Source organism: Columba livia, chromosome 15 (genome assembly GCF_036013475.1).
Source record: "Columba livia isolate bColLiv1 breed racing homer chromosome 15, bColLiv1.pat.W.v2, whole genome shotgun sequence".
In the NCBI taxonomy this organism is placed as follows: domain Eukaryota; kingdom Metazoa; phylum Chordata; class Aves; order Columbiformes; family Columbidae; genus Columba; species Columba livia.
This window is the reverse complement of record NC_088616.1, coordinates 17578734-17600407: the sequence shown is the minus strand read 5'-3', so window position 1 is coordinate 17600407 and position 21674 is coordinate 17578734. Positions and strand designations below refer to the sequence as shown.

The 21674-nt window shown below is 40.1% G+C and overlaps 1 protein-coding gene across 13 annotated transcripts in view; it reads left to right on the top strand.

Annotated features, from left to right (window-relative positions):
- The window catches only part of OTOA (otoancorin), a 40562-nt gene that overhangs the window by 7857 nt on the left and 11031 nt on the right, over positions 1-21674 (top strand). For 8 of the 13 annotated variants that reach the window (XR_010466474.1, XR_010466473.1, XR_010466476.1 and 5 more), the window contains 17 exons: positions 110-241; positions 1639-1874; positions 2091-2194; positions 4917-5023; positions 5472-5611; positions 8095-8218; positions 8627-8842; positions 9329-9496; positions 9813-9953; positions 10535-10590; positions 10970-11087; positions 11601-11674; positions 13039-13174; positions 14540-14730; positions 15956-16049; positions 17213-17342; positions 20909-21096. Coding sequence is in view for 5 of the 13 variants with exons in the window: in XM_065031631.1 (XP_064887703.1) it covers positions 110-241; positions 1639-1874; positions 2091-2194; positions 4917-5023; positions 5472-5611; positions 8095-8218; positions 8627-8842; positions 9329-9496; positions 9813-9953; positions 10535-10590; positions 10970-11087; positions 11601-11674; positions 13039-13174; positions 14540-14730; positions 15956-16049; positions 17213-17342; positions 20909-21096 (2355 nt within the window). In the remaining 8 variants the exon portion in view is untranslated. Of the gene's footprint in view, positions 1-109; positions 292-1638; positions 1875-2090; positions 2195-4916; positions 5024-5471; positions 5612-8094; positions 8219-8626; positions 8843-9328; positions 9497-9812; positions 9954-10534; positions 10591-10969; positions 11088-11600; positions 11675-13038; positions 13175-14539; positions 14731-15955; positions 16050-17212; positions 17343-20871; positions 21097-21674 lie in introns of those variants that run through there. The other 5 variants (XR_010466478.1, XR_010466477.1, XR_010466479.1 and 2 more) reach the window with 4 other exon arrangements.

The window sequence follows — 21674 nt, the reverse complement described above, 5'->3', positions numbered from 1 at the left end:
AACACAAGAGCTTATCTCTCCTTAAGCAGAGTTTTTCAGGGGGTAAAAGATGCCCCTAGTACAATAGTGTGAGTTTTATGTTTATTATGCATATTTTTCTATACTTCAGATGTCTATAAAAAGTTACCTGAAGAACCTTTTATACCAGCCTAGGCAGCTACTATCTGAATTTCAACAGCTTGATCAGCAGCAGTTCCAAACTGCAATGAAGTATCTCTTCAACAGCAGAAAGGACCATCTTGTAAGTCACGTCGTGCCTGTCAAGAAGAAAAGCTACTGTCAATGGTTTAGGTAAATAGGAGAGGGCCAGACTGGGGGTGTCACAGTGCGCTCCATGCAGTTATTTAGCTGTCTCAGATTAGATTCTAGGGGCTCCTCTCAATTATGTTTGACTTATTTTATTTAATTATTGTCTAAAAGTTTGGTGCCAAGTCCAAGTCAGTCATCTGGATTTTCTCTGTAATCGGTGGAGAGAAACGCATCTCCAGAGAATGATTTACCTTCCTACACCAGTTGTTCTTAGGCAGTATCTGCTTCTCTTTAGTGGCTAGAAAGAGAGCCAAGATGACTGAAGAAGGTGAAATTAGTTATCTTGCTACTTAGTTATGGGACTGTGCACGCAAACCTTTAGGCAATTTGGAGGGGAGGCAGCACAGCGTCAGGTACTTGCTTCTGCGGTGCGTTCCCTGTTGTGACCCATCCTAAAAGCCTCTCAGGGTCAGTGAGGGCCCAGGGAGCATGGCCCCTGCCGCGGGCTCTGCACCCCAGGGACGGGATCGTAGCCTGATGTATGAGAGCACTTGGTATCTTCCCTGCTGGGAGGAAGGGTCTCCAGTGTGGGCATCGCTGAGCTGGGGGAGATCAATCCGGGAGAAAGGGACGGTGTTTCCCCAGGTGCCTGAGGTGACTGCCCAGAAAAAACACTGTATAATCCACTATTCAAACAATGGTAGCACAACTCCTCCTGCCAAAGCAGGATAGGTATGCAGCAGGCACCGGAGCCAGAGCAGTAGAGCATAAGCCCTTTCAATAAACTGTAAATGTTGTCTTCTCAAGTGACGTGCTTGGTTCTTCCAGGGCTGATAGTACTGCATGAACAAATCACCACTCCTGGGACTATCGGCTCTCAACAGGTTGTCCCAGACATGTTGACTTGTGAGATGGAGCAACCTAACAATCCATCCCCAGCCAGGGTGAATGTATTTCCTGGGCTTGGTTCTTTGATGTTGCCCCATCTTCTGGAGGGGATGTTTGTAGTAACAGCTGCAAGAAATACTGCATGAAAAAAGGTCTATTCTAGAGACGTCTACATATTAAATTACATATGATATAATACCATTCTATTCCAATATCCTTTCATTCTCCAAGTAACTAATTATTTTGTGAGAGCACACACTATAACTTCAGCCATTTGGATTATTTTTTTGTTTTTCATTTTGATGTTGTCAAAAGGTCCAAGCTTGTCTCTGGCCATCGCCAGAAAGGCATTATCTGAGGTAATTCACCAAGACGGTGTTTTGCATCTCTTCTTTATGATAACAGCACCACATTGTTTGTAGAGTGCTTTCTGTCAGGCCTCAAAATGAACGATATATTGAATTAATCAGAGACATTCTTTTAACCCTTTGTTGCATGCAGGAAATGGGAAATATTATTCTTGATTGGGAGAAGACTAGAGACAGAATTTTTCAAAGTCCAGGAGTAAATAGGACCCTGTTCCTTATAACACTGGATAAATGCTTCCTGACTCTGAGTGCTTTGGACTGTGTGGATATCCTAAGCCAGGTTTTGCGCACGTCAGCAGTGAACTATCTCCAACCTGATGTAATTGGGAGACTCCCAAATGTTCTACAGGAGGATGCTTTCAGAAACTTGTAAGCCATTTATTTTCCAGAGACAATTAATTCTATGTAGCATTTGCTGACTTATATATTCATTTTAAAAAAGGTTACTACATGGTCTCAGTCTGTTTTCCAGATACAGCTTTCTGCTTATATGTTGATGTTTCTAAAAACATTTGTCCATGTGTGTCATTAAAAAAGACAAATAGTTAACTCATTAGTGAACTAATACACCCTTGTATCACTTAGATCGACGGTATTCAAGGACCTCTATGACAAAACCTCAGCAAATACACGGAGAGCTCTGTATGGCTGGATGAAGCAGATGCTACAAAAATCCTACGACATGAGTGGTATGTTACATACAATAAAGTATTTTCTTCTTGCTTATCATAAGAGAAAAAAAAAGTCAACAAAAGGCCTGTCTGTTGTATTGCATTGTTTCCCAAATTTAACACAGGTCTGTTTAAGAGCAGCTGTCTTGAATACCTTTGCTCCAGAATACAGTTATTCTTGGCAAATAGTTCTCCAAAGATGCTTGGTCTTTACCTTTTCTGCACAGAGCTATACACATAGCCTCTGTACTTTTGAAGTCCTATTCAGAATGAAAAAATAGATCTGTCTCAGAATACATTACCCAATGCGCTGTTTAAAAATATAAAAGTAATACAGGATGTTGTGAAAGTTCTACTACACCTGGAACTGGGACAAGGGACAAGATTAAAAAAACGAGTTAATTCTGATTTTATGCATTGTACCACATCTCTTTGCCTTGTTAATATATCTTAAACAGATGTGCCACAGCTGGGACAGGGGCTTCAAAGTGGCAGCAGCACTGGGGAATCAGAGCTAGCGCTTGCGTTTCATTGAACATCCCAGCAGAGCTGTCGTGGGAGCATTTTAGACTTTTGGATGTGTATGTTCTTCCTCTTTCCCAGAGAATCAAATGCAAAATGCCCACTTGCTTCAGTGGAGCAAAATTTGGCTCCTGGGAATCCTGCTGCTACAAAATACCCGAGTAACACGTCAAGTCGTAGAGAGGAAGTTCGTGATGCTGCTACGGGGTGGTTTTACTGGCAGCGCATTACTGGGGAAGAACATACGCAGAACTTGCATGGTTATACTCAGCAGCCCTGGGAAAATCCCACAGCATCAGACATGTTGGATTTTGTCTGAAACATTAGTGAACCCTCAGTTCGTAAAAGATCACCCAGCTCAGGAGGGGCTGAGAATTACTGTGCCTCTCTTGTGTCCTGATTGCTGTTTCCAATGCGAAGCAGTGCAGACACGGAGAATCCACTCTCAAAGGTATAAAGCGTGGGCTGATTACCAGCTAGTTTTGGTCGTATGAGCTGCAGAACCCATCAGCCCTGAGCAGGCACAGCTGGACTGCTACCAGCATCCAGGTTGGCAAGTCTAAAGCTCACTCAAATGTATTTGCACACCACGGGTCACAGCACAGAGTGCGGGACAACATAAGCGTCCTGCAATAGTCTGATTTATTCACTTCAACTTCATTTGGGGGTAGCAGCGAGAGCACCTGGAAAGGGATCAGCCCTTTGCAGAAGCAGCATCTTCTTCCTTGAAGCTCAGCAGAAAAGAAACTTGAAAGAAGCCTCCTATTTGTGGTGCTTACGGGGCTGCCTCCCAAGCATTTCTGCTGGTTTTGGTGCCAGAGGGCTCATTGCCGTGTCTCTGTTGTGCCCTTGGAAATGCAGAGGGCTTTTCCGTCATGCCGGATCTCCCCGCGGTGTCTGGCAGCCCCTGCAGCTGGATCCCTGCATGAGCAGGTGACCACATGTGGCTTCTATGTCTTAAGAGTCAAACCTTTCAAGAACTTTATTTGCCAATTCCTTCACATTTCATATTAAAAACACCAAGGAATTCAGAGGTGAAGCATGCTGGTAGCCCTTGCAAAAACAGGAGGCTGTCATTTTTGAATTTTGTACCGTTCTTGAAATTTTTTAAAAAAACCAAATGAACAAAAACAACAACAAAAACCCACAACACATTTTGGGGGATCACAGTTACCATGGTTGGTAACTGCAAGTCTGTTCTGCTAAAGGCCACAGTCAATATCCTTAAATTGTGGTCATTTTTGTTTAACTCTTCTATCATCTCTTTCAACTCCCTTGATATTCCTGGCAGTGGGAGATATAATATCACCTTGAAAAAAACGGAGCCTTGACAGGTCTGCTGGGAGCATCATCTTGTCTCAGCTAAGGAGCTTAGATCTCTGTTTTCAAAGAAATCCCTTGCTAAATGGGGTTCTGCAGCTTCTGCAGCTTGTTTTTTTCAAATACCAAAAACTGCAAAATGCCCTGATGCTTTTATTTTAACAGAGTTGTGAGTATCAGCACTGCTAAGGAATATGTTAAGAAGTATCACATGTTGAGCCATCCAAATTAGGACACTTTGGAGAAAATGCTCTCTTTGTGGCTCAAAGTACCCTCCTAGTCCAGAAATACTTGTTTCTCGGGGATATTTGGATCTTGATTTCATTTTCAATCCCTGTGAGAATGTTACTAACTGAATTACATTTTCTAATTGTTATGCTATATTTTCTAGTTTTTTGCCAACCTGTTTCCAAGTAGGTATATGAATGCTTTTTCATTTTCTCCGTTGTTGCTAGCACATATTGCTGAAATAAGTGGTATCATCAATAATAAGGCGTATAAGGTGTTACATAGTGTCACGCCTTCCTGGTGTTCTTAAATAACATATTTGATTAGAAAAATTGAATTTAACAAATGCTGCTCCATGTTTATTACTGTTGGTTTGATTTTGCCTGTCCACTACTTTATCCATTTTCTATTTCAACAACCTAAAACATTAATCATTTTAATATGAGAAAATTTGAGGCATTTGAAACACTATTTCATTTTCATTAAAAAACGTATGGGCTCATAAAAAATGTGGTTCCAAATGGAGGGAACCTAACTTTCTCTGCTAAGGATTTGTCCGAATTGCAGATTTTTAAGAAGTTATTTACCAATAACAATATACTGGGTACAATGTATTTGAAAAATGATGACTTTCTTACCATTGTAGTGAGTATTTATTTGTACAAAACAGAGTTCAATGAACCAATTTCTTGGGTCAGTGCAGAAAACTTATGGATTTTGGGAAGATACATAGTTCATCTCCCATTAGAAGAAATTCTGAAAATCAATCTCAATGAAGTAAGTAACATACAATAATCATGTATCATTGTCAAGTGATGTTGGCTACAAACAATATGAACATGAATGCAAACTTTAACATGAAAAAGAAGTCCATATTTTAATTGCTTCATTATAAAGTGAGCGCAAATCCATTGCCAACCAAATATTCTTCTGGGTTTGGAATTTGAAAGTGCCTGTCATTAATTTGTAATTATTTATCTGTATCAGACTTCTGTGACTTGTGCTGAAAGACAGAGACCCATGATAGAAGACCTTCAAATTATGTGACAGTTTGACAGAGAATTGCTCACTGAGCTTTGTCTTCAAAAATACTGTATTTATCCAAATCTGTCTTCTTCCTTTCTCTATAACATAAATGGAATCGATTAATTTAGAGTGTCAAACATATTTTATTGGATGTAATTGTTTCATAATCCTGATGCATGATTTTGTTTGTACTGGTCAGATAAGACTATTCGTTAGCTATGACAATGCAACAAAGCAGTTGGACACAGTGTATGATATCACACCAGAGCTTGCACAAGCTTTCCTGGAAAGAATAAACTCATCAGGATTTGATATGAAAAATACTTCAACCATCTACAGGCAAGACCACTTTTCTTTTTCTTTCATGGCTGTGTGTGGAGAGAAGGAATAAGTGAGGAGAAAAGAGAGAAGCAGTAAGCAGCTGATGAAATTGTTGATGTGGCAAGCTGTTTCCTTCCAGCAGAAAAATCTAGGCTGAAATCCAACTAGGTAGCAACAGTGAAGAACTGCTGCTTTATGAATTTTTGGACATGTGCCTAGTTAGCTAATGCTTTGTTTCCCACTCCACAGTGAGGAGTTGTCTCTCGTATTAGGAGGAGTAGTACAGCAGTATCTGAGGGACCCAGTCAAAGCTCCATCATGTTGTGCAGTACAGCAACAAAAATTGGGATAGCAAGACATGAGTTGCCTTGACCGTTTGAATCACAGGAGACAGAGGTGTTTTGTGGAGATCATGCTACAGTTAGGATTGAAGGAGGAAATCTTAGCTCATGCCAGGCAGGACTGCAAGCAGTTTTTAACTGGCAGGGGTGTCACCAAAGAGGTCACAAAGAGAAGAGGTGTAAAGCCCATCCTGCTGTCCTCTGTGTCCTGCAGGGTAGAGGTGAGCCACGCTTAAACACGTGGGACTGTTTGTGTGTAAGCAGGAAACTGCATTTTCGGAGATGTCAAATCAGCACTGAACTTACTTTTAAAATAATAGAAAACCAAAAAAAGCTGTTCTTATTCATAAATACGCAGAGTATGAGCTACCTGCAAAGTGCTGTACGCCACAATTATATTTACACTGTCACGTAAATGGATGTATTTAGTCCCAAGACGCCACTGTCTGAAGTTATTTGTAGTCTCCTTGGGGGATACCTTGGAGTTTTAAACTAATGGAGAATATGCTTTATGGCTTCAGAGCTCCCATTATTATTGCAGTGTAACTCACTGACTTCCGTAAGTATTGCTGATTGTCGGAGATGTAAGCGAGAGAATTATGCCCACACTATAAATTTCCATATCAGAAATCTTAAAAATGATTTTACAGCTCATGAGAGGTGCCACATTCTCACAGATGAGAGAAATGTCATGCTCCATAATCCTTAATATATTCCATTTTTACAGCACACTTATTTTATGTTACTCATTTTAAACCTACTGATGATTTAAATGCATTTTTACTTTTAAGAAGTAGTATTATTCATTGCTGCTAATCCCAAAGGAGATTAAGAGCTCTTGGTGGCTATGCAGTAATGCATCAGAAGGTAATTATTTGTTATACAAATGCAGTTATATATGTTTCTTTGATTTGTATGTTAGTTTGATGATGTCCCATTAACTCAAATAGGCTGCTGAAGCAGTATTTTGTTATATTGCTAAGCAGGTTGTTGGTGAGGGACTAAAGGAACTAAAAGCTAAGCCTTTCTGCACTGCAGGATTTTCCTAAGTTTGTGATGGTGCTGCAGCATTGTCCACTGTGGATTTAGTTCACATCTGGACATTATTGCCTGGACTCTACCTATGCCTGCATCACTGAATTGCTAAAAACCAGAGACTGCAGCGGGAAAGCTGGGCTTTATAGTTTCTTGTCCTGTGTAGATTACGAAAGCAAAGGCTAGTTGTTTACAGTGACAAGAGACTGATTCAGGCCTCCTACAAACGAATTCATCACCGTCGCTATGAAGTTTAAAGTGCAGAGAGAGTGATGCACAATTCAAACCTCCTTTGCAGGGCTGTGGGTAATGGCAGTAAATAGGCAGAAGGTGTCTGCCTGGAGCAGGTGGTCACCTTGGTGGTGCGAGTGCTCCTCTCCTCCAGCTACAGCTGCGGTTGTGCTTTACGGAGGTTAATGGAAATGCTGACTTCAATATTACAGCCTGGGTACTGTGGAGGAAAAGGAGCTCCACAACTGGTTCACAACGTTGTCTTGCAAACTGATGTGCTGGTGCAAATGAGACTGAACCTCTGCATGTTTTCTCCTGGCCAGTGTTGAACTGGACAGGTCTCCATCCATCAGCCAGGTGTATGTTTGATGTGAAATACAGCAGGCTTTGTTTAAACCTGAAACAATAAAGATGCTCTGTATTGCACTAGCTGCTGCCCTGACACATGAATGAGTTATGCTGCATGTGAAATCCAAGCAGAATTTAGAGTTCAAAACAACCAATTAATTCAGATAAAAACTCAGCAAGCCACTTCTAGAGATTCATTGAGCCCTCCATCCTTTTCAAAGCAGAGATTATGCTGCAAATTCTGCCAAGGGGAGTGGAGTCGTTAGCTCGGGAAATAGAGCCATGGCAAGTGGAACCAGGAAAATTAAATTTTCAACAGCACAAGCAATCTGGGTAGAGTTCAGCTGAATACAGAGAATGGTACATATGTCTCATCCCCCAACTTCAGGCCACATGGAGTTTTAAAGATTGCAGTTTAAGGCACTTATAACAGACAGAAATTACTCAGGTTTTGAGCACAAGTAGGGTAAAACATGCAATATTTCAGTCTCCTGAGAGTGGCACCTTTGATGTCAGAAGTTAGCTAATGTATTTTCTTCTGTATAGGCTTGGTTTATTGGTTTGCTTTTACAATGACATGGAACAGGTGGATGCTGCTGTTGCTCGGGCTTTACTTCATCAGATGATTAAATGCAATCAGTTGAGAGGTTTCCAGGCTGAGGTTCAGAAGGTGGGTACAGTGCTCATTTTTCTTGCCTAACCTAATCCTGAAAACAGCGGAGGAGGGACTTTCTTCTTGAATTTGGAAAGAGAAGAGTAAAAAATGACTGGGATGTAAGAAATCAGTGGAAATAGATCTCGATTATAGAATGCAAAGAATAAAACCCCTTTTTGTTTGTTTGTTTAGTTGGTTGGTTGATTTGTTTGGTTTTTACAGTACTCATTCTTTTCTCATTCTGTTTCCTCCTGTTGCATATTCCTTTGACAACCATGGTTCTAATTTTGATTTTTATGAAGTATGTGGTCACTAAATGATTGCCAATGCCAAGCCAGAAACTCTGGTTAAAGTTTTGTGTGATGATGAAAATTAGTTGTTGGCAGAGTTATATTCCCCATCTGCTTTTTTTATTTGCTTTAGCTCAAATCTCAACTCCTGAACATTGCCACGCGAAACCAGACATTGAATGATGTCCTTGGATCTCTGTCAGATGCCGTGGTTGGGCTAACTTCAAGTCAGCTGGAATCTTTGTCACCTGAAGCGGTGCATAATGCTATTGCAACGTTAAACCAAGTCACTGGGTGGGCAAAAAGCCAAGTCATTATTTTATCCAGTAAATACCTCTCATATGAAAAGGTACCTCTGATAACAGCTTTCCTACCTTCTGTTTTTTAAAGTGAAATGGCTTTTTCTCAGTGTTAACCATAAATTTTGAAAAGTTTAGTACAAGACTTCTTTCATTACTGCCAGTGGTCTGAAAATTTTGTTTAAATCAAATAAAGACATCCAAGACTGAACCTCCCAAAGAAACCTCTGTCTAGTAACAGAAACAATTATTTTGTCTGTATCACTGCCCTAAGCAGAACTGGTATGATCAGAGACCCCAGACTATATATTCAAATATTCTGTAATGGGAGGAATCAGGGTTCTCTCTGAAGTTTCGAAAAAAGGAGCTGCTGACAAAATTGTTGCGTTTGTCCCCTGGACAGTCCTGTCTGAATTGAAAGAAATCTGAGGAAAGTGCAACAATAATAGTTTTGCTTTATTTATTACCTTTTGCTTTTAAACATATCTGATGTTCACAAGCCAGAAAACATCCTGTTTGTGCTGTTATCTCTGCAGGTTTTGTCATTTTATAATGTTAGTCAAATGAGCGCGTTGGTAACTGGTATTAGCACCCAGTCATTCTACAGTATGAACCCAAAGGAGCTTTCTCAGATTATTCGAGGCACAACATCCCAGTACTTACCTGACTTATCGTCTGCACAACAACAGGGGATCCTCAGGAAGGTGATTATGAGCTTGAGTGTGTAGCACGTTCTCTCTGCACAAGAGCACAATAACCAGAAATGCCAAACGTGACTTAAACCGTTGTCAGAGATTTGTGTTTTAGCCCAGTGGTTAATATTTCCAGTGTTTTCTGAACACCAAGTATTAATATACTCCAAAGGTTGTCTCTTGCTTAGTCCTGCGGCATTTTTAATACTGACATGTTTCTTCTTTATCCTCTTAAGAGAAATATTACCCAGGCTAGAAAGAAGAGCAAATCCTGTAAATTTAAGCATCAGCCTTGAAATGCCACGTATTTATCTGTTTCTCTTTTTAGATAACTGCATCTGGAGATTTTTCGTCATCAATCAAAGATATACAAGGAGCTTGCTTTAAAGAAATATCTCTCTCTGATTTATGGAAGCAGACTGGATATAATTCTTCAATGATGAAAGAAAAAGAACTAAGAAGAAGCCAGGTACAAATGATTATGCAGTTCCCATTCCACTGCACTTTAGTAGGATGGAACAATAGGGGAAGTGTTGTAATACATATGTGTTCAAGGAACATATGGAAAAGGAAGGAACTGCCCCAAACATATCTTGACAGAAACAACTAGAGGTCGCTTAGAGTTTAGGCACCATTATGAGACAATGTTGCAGAAAGGGAAGCATTAATGTGCGGGGTTTAAAAGTCTTCAAGATTCTGCCACTTTTTTTTTCTTCCCAGTACTGTAGATTCGACATTTGCATGTACAGTCAGTCCTTTGGCTCTGTCCAGAGGGATGCAAGGTTGGACTTCCCTTCAAACCTAAATTATTCTGTGGTCGTGTGCCATGAACATGTTTAACATCATCCCATAGGAACAGTCAGTGGTGTCTTGTCTTGGGAAGAAGAAATTCAGTACTGGATGCCAAACCTTTTGGTTGGCCAAACTGGAGCACAGAAATGCCTTCAGAGTACATAAGAGAGTCAAGCACACAAAAACCTTGCAGTAGTTATTGCATCTTGCACCTGAATTACCTAAGCTTGACATTAAATGTGGTGGGTTTCATTTCAGGCTTTGTATCTGTATGAGCTACTGTCTAAGAAAAACTATCCTGTTGAGCTTCTAAGGTATGGATAATGGTGTCTCTTGAAATGGGGTTTAAGTCTGGTTTTGTGATGAGAGTGTCTCTGAAGTAGACATAAACACTCCGTGGCTATTTTGTATTTATGTTTATTCATTCCTTGGTACCACAGGATAATTCACCTCCCTTATTAAAAAGGGTCCCCAAATGCAAAATCAGGATCAAAGCACTGCAGAGGTTTTGGTATTTTAAAGCTCAGTCAATATTTTTCAATTTGATTACATTTTTACTTTCAACAGTCTTTCAGTTACAAGAAGCGGAAAAGAGAGGGGGTCAAGAAACTGTATCTTAGGACACGGTTATGGGGAGGAAGGACTAGATCCTGCTTAAATATTTGAAAGATTGAACTTTGCTTTTCCTATCAGCGCAGGACAGCTTGTGAAAGGAGTAACTTGTCAACTCATTGAAAGTATGGGCACGGACATTTTTTTGAACAATTTCAAATTCTTTGAAAACAACCTTCACCTGCTTTCTCCATATCAGGTAAAACAAACAAACAAACAAAGAGACTTTGTGTATATAAACGTACTACCCAATATGTAAACTGTGGGTAGATTAGAGTTTGGTTAATTTTATTCTCATTTTTTTCAAAATCTTTTATGTGTAAACTTGTCTGTTAACATATTTAATTTAAATCTTTTATGTGTGAATTTGTCTGTTATCATCCTTCGTTTTGATAATTTCTTTTGTCTCCTACAAATTCCCAGAAATTTCTACAGTCCTTTTAACTTGCTAACTCATGAGTGACCTGTTTGGACATATACGTAAGTTTCAAAAACAGACAAATGCTCTCATGCACCCAAATACAGGATGTTTCACCTCTGATGTCTGCAGAAAGAAAACTCTAAACTACTTTTAGAAAACCAAAGAGACATACTTGCTGAAGATGATATGCAGAGTTTTATATCTAATAATTTATAAGATCTAACAAACCATATTTTAATTCTTCCTCAAAATTTCTGAATGTATAAGGTTTTAATTTTTTCTTGCTTTTAGGTTAATTGTTTGGCTTGGAAGTTTTGGAAAGTCTCTAATGCATCTATTCCTCCCTTCCTCTTATCAGTGCTTCCGTAAGTTACATCTTGCTGCATCCTAAGTTCCTGCTTTGTAGCAGTGCATTCAGAGTAGCCTTTCTGACCACTTTTTTCATAACCTCTTCAGTCCTAAGAAAACTGATGGTTCAAACAAATGGTGATTTACAAAAAGCGGTCGCTGGCTGTAGGCAAAATCTGTGTCAGGAGCTCAGTGCGCAGACTGAACTACTGGGCAGTGGTGTGTTGCTGCTTATACTGTTGCCGATGTCTGCCAAAATAAATAAGTTAATTAATTGAGCTTTCTTGAATATAATTGTTTAGAATCACAAAACCAACTTAAATGCAGTTTACGCTGGATTTTTTTCTTTGCTTCCCTGCTCATCCCCCCACCCCCTAGATTGTGAGACTTGGTTTCCTTATTTGTTTGGGGTCTTTTTGAGGGTAGAAATGTAGGACAAAGCCATCGGATACCACCCAAGCATACTGCTCTGTAAGGTTAAAAACATTTTAGTGTATTTAAAGACATTTTGGTAAGTTAGCAAAACTTCACATGGTGTAAATAGCCAAGTAATATTCAGTGACAGCTTTTTCTCCTCAGGAAAAAAAAAATTGTACAACTTGTTAATTCCCCTTTTTCTTTATTTCTTTATTCCACACATTTAAAGGGGTAAAAGGAAATGAGCACTATTATTTCCCTGGAATTTTTTATTTGAAAAAAAGTAAGGAAAAAAAAAAAAGGATTATGTTTGAAAAAGCATTACTGTATTTAAAACCAATAAAATAATAACAGACTTTAATACAAGGCTTTCTTCAAACAGCAGCACCAAGCTATTTGGCCAAAAACTGCATGTTGTGTGTTCAGGGCCATCAGAAGTCACTGGTGCTCCTGCCTGCAAACCCGGTGCGGCTTTATTGGCAAAGGCTGCCTGCCACTCTGGCTGGAGAAGAGCATCATTTTGTTTAATTCGGCAGCCTTTCTTGGACTTTGATAAGAAGGAAGCCTACTCTAAAATTACTTTTTGTCCTTAACCCACCTACCACATCTTAATTCATCAGAGAATTATTGCTGACAAAAGAGAGAAAGAAGAAAAGTTTCTGAAGTGTAGACAGTCTTGTTTAATGTGGTGTTAAAACATCTCAGAGAAGTTTATTCCGCTTGTAGCGAGTTATAACCCTTAGCCATTTTTTGAAGTGAGGTTCAAGTACTGGTGAACTGGAAGAAAACACCTAAGTTCAAGCAAGGTGTGGGTTAATTGCAACTTTTCTGGCCTGGCAGGTTTATAATTTTTCAAGTCCAAGCTTGTATCTAAATTCTTCCATCATCACAGATTTTATGGGTGTGGTTATGGGTGTATGAAGGCCGGGCTTACATTCTGAGAGCATTGGAATTCTTTCTGCAGGGTTGAGTACCTGGAGTATGTTTCAGGCCCTTCGTGCATCCCTTTCATTGAAAGTCTGAGGAGGACTGACATGGACCTTTTGAATCCAAGCCTCCACAAAAAGAACGCTGTCCTGCAAAAAGTGCAGGAGTGCTTGGTAGGTACGGCTAGGAGGGGTCAGCAGTGTAAGGGGAGCTGTAAAAAAAGTAATCTGTAGTTAGCCACTGACAATTCCAAATTAAGTGAGAGTGGTTGATCAGTTTTCTTTCCCTTTATTGTCATGTGGTGCATCATAAAGTTATCTTGCCTACTGTGCTCTCTGGTCCACATGCACATGCTCATGGTCTGTTCCATACAGACAGCAACCTGAGACACAGGCTCTCGTGTAGTGTGTTTGTGCAGTGAACCCACAGCTGATGGGCTCTGAGAGCCCAGAAGGCAATAGCACAGTTTCTGATTTCTTCATCACCACAAGAACAGCTTAGGCTGTCACCTGGCTCAGAGAAGCTCTCGGTGCCAAGGCCCCAGGCCACCCGCTGTAGCTGACCTGCTTTGAGCAGGGGAAGGACCGCACGACCTCCAGAGGTCCCTTCCAAACTCAGCCATTCTGGGGTTCTGTTTGTGCATATTACTGTACTTCATTTCACACAGTAACGTCAGTCACCATCTACATTAGTTCTTGACTTTCCTATCTGTATTCTTATGGGGGTTTTTGTGTGTTTTCTATTTTATTGTTACCTGCCTAAGGAAAACATTTTCTAGTTTCCTTAATGATTTGCCTTGACTGCATGCATGTGTCGAAGTGTTCTGAAGAAGTCCTAGAAGTGTCATTGCTGACCACAGTGAACTGGCCAGGATAGCCTGGAGCTGACCTGTTGGCACCTAGAGCTGTTCTCCCTTGCTCCAAGCAGTGCTGGTCCTGTAGAGCCATACGTGGCACTGGAAGCTCCGTGGGAGAAGTGGTAGTACCAGGATTTTGTGACTTCTGCTGTCTGGGAACTGCAGCAGTCACCAGTTTTTAGGGGAAAATAGTTCTTTGATGTAGCTGTGAGTATTCATGTCTTTATACATACTAACCAGCCCTATAATTCCTGGTGTTTCAGCAGCTGCTGAAAAACCCACCAGAGGGTTGTGACAGCAAGAGCTTGTGGCCCTTTTGCCATGAGGGGCCCTGTGAGGGCCCTTCTGCTAGGCAGAACTGCACCACCTCTGCAGGTGTTGGGTGGTCACCTGGATATGGAGATTGTAGCAGGAGATTTAGTTTAAATTATTTTTATGTGTGCTTCATTATGGAATAAAGAAAGCTCTGACAAGTGCTTATTAAATGTCACCAAATGCGTTGGTAGAAGCAAAAAGTATAAAGCAGTCTCAGCAGAAATTGTAGATGAAGTTGCTAGTGCAAACTGTCGTGTCTTTGTTCCCTAAAGGCTCACAGAGCTTAAATGTGTTGTGATGCAGTTGAGTGATACAGGGCAAGAGCCAAGGTTAGCTCTGCCAACAAGGTAAATGCTTCTTGTTTCAGAATGGCTCCATTGCTGATGAATATGATGTTGACCTACTTGGAAATCTAATCTGCCTCTTACCTCCAGCCTTTCTACATGGCAGCATGTCCCTGAAGGCAATGGCAACAGCCCTTCATCAATTCAAACTCTGCCGACAGCTCTGCCATGAGCAGAAGACTGAAATTAAATATAAACTCCTTGAGTTATATGGGTAAGGTATTAGATATACCACCTTGCTTATGCTCATGGTTAAGCCATGCAAATACTAACCGCTCGCTGTGCCCAGGTAGAGCTGTAATGAAAACAACACAATTCAGCTTCTGTCACTGGCCAAGCTTGGGGTCTCCATCCACTAGAATGACGTTTCTGTTCTTGTGTGTAACATGATAACTGTGGAACACAATACAACCCCAGGGACACCCTGCATGACTGAAGTCCTGGAGAAAAAGGAGAGAAAATGTAATGTTTGTGGAGGGGCAGGCAAACAGACTCTCTGGCATGGCAAGAGAAAGGGCGTTACAGGCAAAGAGTGGCACAAGAATACAAAGAATGAGAAAATTGAAGTGAGATAGTGTGCTGGTGTGAGAAGAGAAATAAAGCAGCCTGCAAGCACCTGTGGCAGTGGGCTAGAGGAGAAGTAGAGGGATATAAGGTTCAACCATCTCAAGCAACAAAGTGGACAGCGTGTTAGATGTCATTAATGACTCAGATCAGGAGGCTGATTTGAACAGCACTGCTGTATCAGTCATGCAAAAAAACAAAGCTGTCTTCTATCTGGCAAGAATATGCTGTTCTTCGCTTGCATTGTCTCAGACTTATCTTGTACTTGAAAAGGGGGACTGAACACATAGTTTCCAACCATCCCTTCAGCCTAACACCAATTAAAACAGCCCCTATACACCTACAAATAGTTAAATATTGGATTAGATTAGGGTTTTTTTTTAATTTAGAAGCAAGTACTGGCAAGTATTTCTTGCTTGCAGTATTAGCCACGTTAGTCCTTAGGATAAGATTCTCGGAAAAAGAGTGGTTTGAATTTTGGTTATGAGGTTTCCACTTCTTTTTTTATGCCATTTTGCAGATTAATATTGCAGCATGAACCTGACAGAAAATGGTACATTTTCTTTTTAGAAAAGTGTTACTTCTCCTTGCTTCAACACTGCGATGCTAACAACACTAAGGCTGTTGAGGGAGAGAGCTCCATTACCACAATATTTGGAGGCTTTCTCTGAGTCTAGTGAGAATTCCACTAATGCCCTGTGTGTCACAGAGAAATGAGAAAATGCAGACTGATATTAATAAGCATGAATCATCACATTGACATAGGAGTCTCTGTGTTTCCTGTATGATATCGTGTAAGAAAAACTCTGAAGTTTTAGTAGAATTTTGACTACAAACATTCTTCCTCAGTAAAATTTCCCAAAATATTTCTTCAGCTCCCCAAAGAACTGGACAGCTGAAACAACTTTAGATGTTGGACCATTTGTAGCTCTGCTGTCAAAAGGGGAATTAGATGTCCTTGCTGAAAAGGTATGTTTTTATTAGAATTCATGAATTTGCAGAAGATGTTAGAATTTGGATTTGCGAATGTTGTAATGCAGTCTGAATTATGTAACCCAAATGCTAAACTAGGTAAATAATTCTCTTGACACAGAACCATGTGTTAATGTTTCACATATTCTTGACTCCACCAAAATTTCTGAGATGACTTCTTGAAAGTAATGGTATTGTAAATTATTAATATCGATTTAAATTATTTGCATGCATACAATGAGAGTTGTACATTGTCATGTAGGGAAGAGAAATGGTACATTTACGGTGACACATACTCGAACGTTTTTAGTACTTTATACCTTGCGGTGTTGTTTCCTCCATTCCCCTGCCTTCCATCCGTCAAAGTTATGTTTCTTATCCTGTTAACAATGAGGTCATACTGATCAAATTAGAATTTACTCATGCGGCCCTTTGCCCTAAGGCCAGCATAGCACACGTAACAACTGATAGCCTCAGCGTTGCATTTTGCAGTTTCTTTGCCCTCTTTAGTTCTTATAATCTTATCATTTTTATCTATAGTAAAATATACTGGAATGGGGAGTTCATTCCTCAGCAGAAATATGAGAGCACAGTCAGCAGCTTTTCCTCAGGAGATAATGCTTATAACTGACCAAATAGAACAGGACTAATAGAACTCCAGCTGAAAGGAACATGACTAGCAGGGTGGAAGAGAGAGGTCCAAAGAGCCTAAAATAGGTGAACAGGTTGAAGTTATTTCTCATAAATTAATTGCGTCCCTATCCTCAATTCTTGCCTGGCAAATTTAAGACAAACAAAATTAATTACTTTCTGCACCGCACATAAAAAAACGGTGGAACTCGTTGCTCCTGGAGGGTCTGGACACAGGCTCCAGTCGGGCAGTGCTCAGGCGTTGCCGGTAGCTGAGAGGGCACACGAGAGGGAGAATCACTCAGCATTTGCTCTGTTTAGAATTTTTATTCCCCTTAAACATAGGCTGTTAACCTTTCAGTACCAGCCAGTTTACTCTCCTCTTCTGAAACATTTGCACAAGCAGGAAGGAGGCTGAGTTGTTATTAACCCCTACTTTGCTGAGGTCTGTACAAGTCTTTCTCTGCAAATTCCTTTGTTTCAAAAGGGAGAAAGAAATCTTACTCATTCTTTCTTTCTTTCTTTCGAAGTTCCCAGATATCATTTTACAAATAGGAAAGACAATTGGACCAATTTCTTCAGCTGAAGAGCTTCTATCAGCTGTATTTGAATCTGTCTCCAATGCGACTGCCACCATGGAATCATCTCTCACCACACCTGGTCAGTGTTTCACCTGGTATCTCTGCAAAATGCCAGATTTACAATGGTGTCATTTTGGCCCATGATGGTGCAATTCAAACACACTTTTTGTTTCACCTTGTCATCAAATGCATTCTGAGAAGCCAGACAATAAAAAGTAAAGCATTGAGTAACTCAAAGAGGTTCAGACTTCTAGCAACAACAGTGTGAGTCTTCGTTCTGTTGCCTGTAGTAGTCTCATGCATTGACTAATTTCAGAAGCACTTGATTTCATTACAGGATTATGTAGTTAAGCATCTCCCGGAATGCTCCTGAATGCACAAAGGGAAAAAAATGAATTATTTGAATTAGAGGGTTCAGGGTGCTTTTTGTTTGGGTTTTTTGGTTTGTTTGTTTATCTGTTTTGTTGTTGATTCTTACTTTCCTTTGTAATCTGAGTGAAAAGCATTGAATCAAAGAGCCATGAAGGTGATAAGTTACTGTTGTGCCAAAAGGTAGAGAATCCTTTGCCAAATGTGAGCATATGCAGACTCGGCTGCTCTCAAGTCAGACGCTAGAGGCACTGTATTTTGTCTATCCAAATGGACCAAGTTTTTTATAATCTAAGAGGTATTTCAGTTAGCAACCAAACTAATCTATTAGAATATCTGGTGACAAATGGATCATTTTCTTTGTGTAAGGTACATACTTTGACTATATTCTAAAATTACAATGACTGTGTGCTTCCTCTTACTTGAAATTCGCCCAGGAAGCGTTTTTAAGGTATGCCATCCTGTGCCATGGCAAACAGCCCTGCTGTGGGGGAGGCTTTTGAGAGCACTATTGGGATCTCAGACCCCAACAATTCCAAGGAGCTTGGTACTGTCTGCCTTTATGTCTTTGAAAATCTCCCCATTGGTTCTCTGACTTACAAAATACAGGTCCAAGCTCTCAGCAAGCCCTGAGCCACCATGGAAATCCACCTGCTTGTGTAACAGCAACTCTGAATGACCGTGTGTCTCTGGGAATGAATTTGTTGCTGATAATGCTGTATTAATATAGAGAGAGAGACAGAGGGTGTTCTACAGAGTTGTATTTTTGCATAGCCTGGAAAAAAAATGACCTCTATTGATCAGAGGATTCATTACACGATTATCACGTTTTTAAAAAGCAGAATCGAGCTGATGGAATAGCAGAGTATTAGTCCATCTGTATGCATTAAATTCAATGATCCTCAAACAAGTAAACCATCAGATCATAAATCATATTTCTTTAGGCGTGGGCCACAGGACTAAATGTTCAGCATCAGGTATTTCAGTATGCTTGTGTCCTTACATGTGCTTTTTTAGGCCTCTGGATCCCAACGATATGAATCCCAAAGACTTCTCTGATCAGGCTAACTCATGTCCCGTGCAGCTGCAGAGCTGTCTCTTCTGCGTTGCAAAACTGATATAAAACGTGCCAGTGAAGCCAGTGATCTCGGCCAAAGGACACCTTGGATCCAAGGCTGTTGGAGGCTTTTGGTGTTTCATTTGAGGTGCAAGAGCTCAACTAGAGGGGAATCTGGGAAGTGAAAAACTGAAGGATTGTTTGTGCTAGTCCAAGAAATACTTCTGCAGGTATCGAAGTTATGTTACCAAACATAATCTTACCAACTCCACACAACTAATGAAAAAAACCCCAAAGTTTTAGGGCTGATTTGTAAATCACTAGAAACAGGGTATTATGGAAATAGCTCTAGAATAACACGGATGCTCTTCACGCTACCATCCTGCTATTTTACATTTCCCGCAGTCCAGTCGTGAGCTAATATTAATAACAGTAACAATTACCAGTGACAGAGTTGTAGCATCTAAGTCATCTGCCTCAAGACAGAGACAGAAGTTGTGGTGCTTTAGGCAGGAGGGAACACGTGACGCAGAACTCAGGAACCGTGTGTCTGAGACGCTACAGAAATCAGCGGCAGTGCTGCAAAAAGAGCTCAGGTTGTTTTCCTCGAGTACTGAGATGTTATACTATATTCCATATATAATATGTTCTTCATCAAACTAAATGTGATTAAATAGCAAAAGAAAGAGTGAAGTAGCATCAGATACAGGAAGCAAAGCCAGGAGTCTAATTAGTATTTTCCTCTATAATTGAGCCAATGTATCTGGTGTGTTACAAATAATAAAATAAATGTTTTCTCCAAACCCACAAAATATTAGGTTTTCATGACCTGGGGAAGGGAACTGCATTGCGGCTGGATGGGTAGTATTTACATTATAAAAGCTGACCTTTTGCAGCAGGGGAAGGGGAAACAATGCAGCTTCACACAGGGTGGTGTGAAGGGAGAGCAGAACATCAGCTGGTACAGGGCAAGCTGAACAACATTTTCGTTTGCTCGACAGATTCAGTCTTTTCACTGTTCTACCCACTACTGCAGCTTCCTTTGATGCAAATAAATCCCTCCTCTGCCTCCTTTCAAAGTACAAATCTACTTTATAGATCCTCGTTTTAATTTATTTATCTGGGGGAGCTTAGCTCAGGCACAGTATCTGTGAAATTCTTGCTTTTTATTGGTAATGACCATATCTGAAGACATGTAAGGATTATTTGGTATAGATAATTATTAAGTAAGGTTTTCCTAAATTAGTGACAGGAGAGAGAGCAGTAAGCAACCACATGAGGATTCTAAGTTCTGCCTTCCATCAATAGTAGAGGCAGATTATGCCAACAAAGACCAGGATTAGTTAAAGCACACAATAGAAACTGTCTCATTTGATGATGTGTAGGGCCAGAACCTGACCGTAAAGAAAATGTTTTAAATGGAGTTTGTGTGTCCAAACAGTTCTGTTGTTAAGTGAACAGCCATCTCTACATCCTGACATTTTAACAACATGATTGACATAAAGAACAAGCACTGTGTGCTTTTCTGACACATCCAGCTTCTGTCTTCACCTTGCTTAAATGTCAGGCAAGTCTTACAAGACATACATCTTTGTCAGGGTATTTCAGAGTGAAAGAACCTGCCATGTCTGTTGCTTTCCTTTTGAACTGGATTCACATATGTGCTGTTTGAATGTGGAGAAGTTTATTCTGCTGCAACGTTTTTTTTGTGAACAATGACATAGCTATATGGAGATTTCCACTGAGTTCATCCCAAAGATTTGCACATCATGCTTAAGCAGGACTCTCAGTGAATGGTGCTTTTACCTCAGAATAAGCCCTAACCTGAATTTTGATGCCTTTAGGGAATTCAACTTGAAAGAAACTTGTAAGATATTGGTTCATTTTATTGCACACATCCAGATTTCTGGTTTATTGTGGCATGCAATATTGTAACTGTTCTGAAACATACGTCTGCTCCTGTTTTCTTTTCCAGCATGCAGTGCCTTTGCAGGACAAAGATTATAACAAATTTCTTGCAAGTTAGGCAAGTTCTAGTTTTATATCCACAATGTTAACAATGTAAATATTTAAAGAAATTACTTAATTGCAAGATAATTAATTTATCAGCATTTTATCTACTGCAGTTGACTCATAATCTGTCACCCTCTTAAATCTCTGTTTTGCTTTGAATTTTTTTCAGTCTCGAAGAAAACGCTTGCTATTTGACTTTTTTCCAGATTGCCTGGGAACCAGAGCTCCTTCTTCAAATGAAATTATTAAATTAGCAGAAGCAAATGTCTTTTGGTCCGTTCAGGAACTGAAATGCATGGATGCAGGGACTTTTGACAAAAATGTGGAACTTCTTGGGACTGTCTCAAGTTTTAACAGCTCCCAGCTTATTGCCTTGAAGGAAAAAGCCAAGCAGGTAACTATCCTGTCTGTGAAGAAAAATTAAGTCCATAATTTGATTTGCTGTTATTGAACTATGCAGTTCTAAAATAGCTGTGCTATGGCAGTGTGATTACTGCTGCAAGAATATTTATTGTTTATTGGATAAATAATGTGAGATGGTGATAGAAGACTCTTGCCCTTGCTTTATAGTCAACGAGCAAGTTGTTCTGAGCTATTGGCAGCTGAAAAACTTAAGCGCTTTGACTTTTGAATTGCTTTTCAGTTACTTGCTTCTCACTTTTGTTTCACAAATGAAAAATCAGCAAGCAGAACTATAGGCTGTTGATTGGCCTGCTGAGAATTAAGCTCAAGTCTGTCTAGATCAATGTTAAATATAGTTTACAGTGTTGTAAAAACCAGGCGGACTGAAAGAGACTTACTAGCTGAATAACGCTTTTTCTCCCACCTTCTTGTCACAGTCAGGGACAAACCCACCCGTGGGAAATTTTAGGGAGTGAAAAAACTCACACACATTTAGTCTGGCTTTACTAGGATGCTATTGGTGAGTGCAAGTTCTGGAAACACAGCAGAGAGATGACTTCTGTCTTTGCT